Source organism: Clinocottus analis, unplaced genomic scaffold (assembly GCF_023055335.1).
Source record: "Clinocottus analis isolate CAN_PGR_092001 unplaced genomic scaffold, fCliAna1.0.p SCAF_6, whole genome shotgun sequence".
NCBI lineage: Eukaryota > Metazoa > Chordata > Actinopteri > Perciformes > Cottidae > Clinocottus > Clinocottus analis.
The window spans coordinates 6,306,311-6,312,052 of record NW_027176218.1 but is presented as its reverse complement, the minus strand read 5'-3'; the positions used below and the strand labels follow the sequence as shown (position 1 = coordinate 6,312,052).

Below are 5,742 nucleotides of genomic sequence, written 5' to 3'. Positions count from 1 at the left end.
AATGTCAGCGGGGAAACAGCGCCGCCTTACTGTTGGTGCTGGGAACTGCAGCGTGACTGTCATAGTGGCCTCACAGCGGCCCCGAGTGGAGGAAATGCTTCACTCTGTTGCGAGTAAAAAAAACAACGTTTCATTCAAGTGAAAGTATCATGAAAGTCAGGGGCGTAAAGTAACTGTCCTGAAGTACAATTCTGTGGTACTTATATACTACTTTAAACATCTACCCCACTCCACGTCAGTTACTTCAGATTAATAATATTAAGTATAAATCAACAAATGAAATGTATTATTTTCAGGTTTCAGATCAGGCAAAATTAGCCCTACCTTTACCAGCTGCAACATATGTACACATTAATGTATCAACATATATAATTCAATATTTTTATCTGAGTCTTATATACTCGGCAGAATTTCAAACACCCTTGCACATCTTATATTTTCTAATATATACATGTTCTAAAATGCTGCTATGTGTTTGTTGTTTATCATATTGATCTATTATTGCACTTTTTTCTTTGTCTACGTTTGTCTACCTTTCAACGAGTCAAATTCCTTGTATGTGCAACGTTATTGGTCAATAAATCACTCTGACTCTGATTCTGATATGTGATTCTGAAATAGGTTATCCCACAAAATATTTGCTCAAAAGTTTTTAAAGACAGTGCGCTCCATAAACATAAACACTTTTACATCCCACCAAATTTGATGTAACCTGTTAAGTAACAAACAATGCAACTCGCATTTTGTAATGTGTAATATTTCACTGTAACTATAATGTTCCCTTCTACATGTTTTCCTTGTTTATCTGAACAAACATAATACTCATATTCCGAAACATTATCTTAAATTTCTTCTCACTTCTGAGCAACAATCCCTCCACTTTGGATTGGCCCACAAAACTTATTTAAACTCATTCAGTCTTTTCTGGGGCATGAACAGAATTCAGGAGGGAGAAAAAAAAACTCAAGCAAACAGAAGGTTGCATACTTTCCGACAGGACTTTATGCAAGAACCCAAAAAAGCAGCCCTATCCAGGGGCCTCTTTCAACTGCACCTGGAAAGGAGACATTTGGCAAGAAAAACTTGGCTCCAGGTCATTTTCCCCCCCAGAAACATCAAGTGTTTTTGTTGTCTGTGATCTATTTTCTCTAGTAAGTGCGGGTATTAACTGGGCAAGTGGGGTATATTCAGCCCCGGAGTGTACTTTCTACAGTGAGGCCGATACGTTTCCTTCTCGATGACTGAAGAAACAAGCCCTCACAGGTTCATGAAATCATCATCAGCTTCCGGTCCGGTCACTTGGAAACCCTTCCTGCTGTTTATTGGATTCAGCCTCCTATCAGATCTCTACCGCCTCTCCCTACCTCGACTCTGACGAGCAGTCAATATTCCTGCAGGCTCCCACCCCACCTCTCACATACTCACCTCTCCCTCCTGGTCTTCCACATCACTCGTATCGCGCAACAAATTCAGACACAGAGCTGAAGATGGCCTGGACGTATGCAACCCTGCTGGCTCTCCTCACTGTGCTTCTGGCACTTTCCTGTGAGTCCAATGCAGAATCATTCATGTGATGTTTTTTGATTATTATTTTTTTTTGTGTGTGTGTGTCCATGCGGCCTAGAATACAAGTGTTTTGATTTAGAGCCTTCACATTTTGTCCTAGGGTCTCCAGAGGCCGAGTCTGCAGCTGTGCCCAGCAGCACAGGCAGCGCTAAAGATCCACAAGGTGAGGAGCTGCATCAGCTGCTTCTCTTCTTCATCCCCTCTTTTTTTTTATCCCTTTATGTTGTAAGCTGAACCTCCACCTGCTCCCCACTGCAGGTCCGTTGAAAAAGATCTTCATGAAGGAGGCAGACGCCTTAAACTTCTTCAGTAAACGCAGCAGACGGGGTGCAAAGTCTCAGGATGAGATTAACGGTGAGTTCACTCACTGGGTTTGTTTGTGGCAGTTTGACCGGAGGTCTGATCAGCCAAGGTGGTGTGTGTGATTGTGCGTTTGTGGTAGTTGTAGGCATCTGTGTTTTATTACACAGGATATTTTGTCAGCAGAGGTTCACTCGTACTAATTTCTCCACTGTCGTGCTGCGATGCGAGTTGTCACGTTGCAATTGGTGATAATATTACTGACAATTTATTATAGAAAAACATCCTTTGAGAAAATTCCTTTTAATTGTCAGCGTTGAATATTTGAAATATTAAAAAAAAAAAACTGCACACTACGGATACCTTACTCATTGTCCTCACGTTATTATACGTGAATATTATCATTTAATATGTGATCAACACCATGTGGGCGTCTTTGGTTTGCACACAGTCAAAAGCCTTTCCTTCATACTTGTATTTAAAACTGCACAATGTGCCAAAAGCTTTGCAATTGTCACCTGTTCAAAAATTAAATACATTCGGCTAAAGACTGTAGATAAACCCAGTGATGGTTTACATACTTGAGGAATTTGTAATTCCCTTGAAAACAAGATAGGAGAGGGCCGACTGCTGCACGAGCATTAACAATACTTTATTCTAAAAGTTGATTTCATTCGATTGAATTGATGTGAATGAGACATTTACTTCCTCTGAGAAGAAGTTGCACAAGAACAGTCTTTCCGCCCCTTTTTTTCCAGTTTAAATGAACCATGAGCCAACGCGTTAATGACCATCTGAATGTTTTTATGGCATTTAGCAGCTGTTAACTGTCTTGTGAACCGCTTGACCGGAGACAACCTCAGACCTGTCTGGTCACACAGCAGCTCTCCCACCTCTGCTGGATGCTGCAAAAGGAGCCACAGGGCAGCATGGAGCTCAGACTCACACACACACACACACACACACACACACACACACACACACACACACACTCATCATACAAGTAAATCAGTGAATATTCTCCTTGCAAGTGTTGTGAAAATTCACATACTGTACAATGTTTGACATTCCCGAGTGATTTAACGGCCCTGTCATGTGCAGTTCTGCCAACAGGAAGGTGAGAGCACACACTTAGATCGACGCTCTGAACTGGAGTTGTGTAACGCGCCGTGAGGTCTGTGTGTGTGTAACAACAAGACACTTTGTGCCGTTAGAAGCTGGGATAAAGTGAACACAAAACACAGTGAAAAGACTGAGATGGACGGAGAGCGAGTGGGTGAGCGGTTGGCTCACGGTTGGACGTGGAATGTGCTGACACACAGGCAGAAAGGGGTCAGAGAAAAAACAAGTAAAAAAAGTGAGACGAATAAACTGTGCTCACTTTGAAGAGCCTCCCCTGCTGCACGATGACACAAAAGAACAACAATTCGCTGGCAGGTGGATTCAGTCTGCAAAGGTGAATATTTGATGAATGTATTGCATGTTTCAGCTGGTGGGTACAGTGATTTTCTGAAGCAAAGAGCATCACAACGTAGACGCCAGTCTCTCGTCTAAATGATGCTGTTTGACCTTTTGTGAGAGTTGGTGCGCCGTAAGAAGCAGGTCTGCTGTGGTATGTCGGGTAAAAAAAATGATGGATGATACTATACGCTGCTGTGCAACGTGAAGTAATATGTTGTTGCCCTGAGATGTTTTCATCTGCAGGTCATTGAGAAATCATCGAGTCCCAGTTTAAAACAATGAACTCTGTAACACAAAACTAAGTGACTTGAATTCCCAGCATTCGCTCCAGCTCCAAATTCAGGCACTGACTTGTGCTGGGAATCCAGTTAAAAGGTCAAAGGTTGTGACCTTACTTTGTAAAGGTTAGCATTGCTATCCCAAACCTCTCTTATCTTAGCTAATGGCTCTTTCTGATGTTGCAGCAGTGAGTATCTGAGTTTCACCGACAATAACAGAGGAGTATTTGAATGCGCACTCGAGCTCACTTCTCTGAGTCTACATCAGGACAGACTTGGAAATAGATCCAAAGTGGAACCCATCCTTGATTTAAGAGATTGTAATATTCCAAAATACTCACTTGATTTGTCAATTGCCAGAGTGTTTGGGAGTTTTGTATGAAGATGTACCTTTTTGTATCTGAAGAAAAGACAACATAAGACTTCTTTTGCCACGTTGGGGTCCAGGTTTTTGTGTTTTGCAGTGTCGGCCTTGGTAACCATCAGCTCCTGTGAGTCACAGCTTCACCACAAATACCGGCTTTATAAGCAAAGAGCAGCTTTTGTTCTCGTACAGTGATTCATTCGTTTATGTGGTTGTAGTTTTCAGATGTCAAACAGTCATCGTGTTGAGTGTGTGTGTGTGTGTCTGTACTTGTCGATGAGCTTTCAATGGAAACTGCTTTTGTTTTTTGATGATCCAGTTTATTCCCAGAACAATGCCATATCAATGGTATTTCATATTGAGTATTGTGAGTTGTGCTATTTTGTTGGAAAGTTATTTGTACTTAACTCAACCTTAGTGAGTCGATTAAAGTGTGTTGGGCCTTACAAAAGTTGCTGCAGAATCCCTCTTGACCTGATTAAGGTTTTCATAGAAAATGTATTTAGGAATTTCAAATCATCAAATCCTCCTCATGAGTTACTCACACAAAAAAAAAACACAGAGTCAAATATGTTTATCATGTTACACTCCGTTAACGCATCATCATCATCCTTCTCCTCTGTGCTTGCAGCTGAGCAGAGGCAGATTCTGGCTGCAGATAAGCGGAAGAGAGAGTTTCACGAGGAAAAGAGGAACGAATTTGAGAGCTTCGCTGAAGAGGAGCACGATGGTATACCCGATGTAGCTGAGAGGGATGATTTCATTCAATCTGCTAGCTCATTCATCCACTCAAATTCTCATAATCCTTCCAGAACAAGACGAGAGGAGCAGAGAGAGCACCGAGCAGTGGAGGAAGTTTCACTACGACGGGATGTATCCTCCTCACGAGTAAAACCGCCAGTCCAACTGAGGAGAGAGGTGATGCTCTTTAAGTGCACGGTGAGACCTTTCTCCCCTGACCGTGACATTTGTATTGTAGAGATATCAGCTACTTTCAGCTTGTTTTTTACCCTTCAGTTGATGATATTGATTTTTACTTCCTCCATGTTTGGGATCACAGACCCGACTGATGTTTGTTCAAGTAACAGTAATAGTAATGATTGCAAAACATTTTTCAATTTCTCGCACCCTTTTTTTTGTCTTTTCTTTTGAACTTTTGAATTAAAACACACTATGTAGTATGTATATTTAGAATATTGAAGTGCCTTTATCTTTGCAACAAACTGGGCAGAAATGACAATGAAACATCGTCTTTACTCATAAGGGATGTCTATGTAATGGCTTAGAGAAAAACTAATAAAAAAATTAATCTACTTTATTTAGGTCTGTACATAAGGATTACATTCATTGATCAATCTATTGAATATATACAATTTTTGACCCATTTTCAATTTGCCGTATAAAATATCAGAAAACAGTGGGGAAAAGCCACTGTCCCAAAACCCAAAGCTATTGAAATTGCTTGCATTGTCCAACCAGCAGCCAAAAAAACAATTATAGTCTATTAAATATTATTGTGGAATGAGAAAATATAAACAACCGTACAGTAGGATTTGCAAAAAAAATATATCGTAATTTACAGACAAACAATTGAACAGCATGCTGTCCTGAACAGTGAAGTCATTTGTGTTTAGGGTCATTTAGGGACCATAAAGATATCCGTTGGAACAAACTGTTATATAAGTCCAATTACAGAAATCCAAACAGACTTGTTCAGGATTACGGAGGGCGAGTGCTGCATAAAGAGTTCTGTCAACACCAATCATAATTATA

At 40.8% G+C, this 5,742-nt stretch overlaps 1 protein-coding gene across 1 annotated transcript; it reads left to right on the top strand.

Annotated features, from left to right (window-relative positions):
- Nucleotides 1-1,487: 1,487 nt before the first annotated feature.
- ucmab (upper zone of growth plate and cartilage matrix associated b) lies at nucleotides 1,488-4,861 on the top strand. The gene is made up of 5 exons (XM_068603806.1): nucleotides 1,488-1,545; nucleotides 1,667-1,729; nucleotides 1,825-1,920; nucleotides 4,601-4,699; nucleotides 4,782-4,861. Exons 1-5 carry the CDS (start codon nucleotides 1,488-1,490, stop codon nucleotides 4,859-4,861), a joined length of 396 nt encoding a protein of 131 aa, XP_068459907.1.
- Nucleotides 4,862-5,742: the final 881 nt, after the last annotated feature.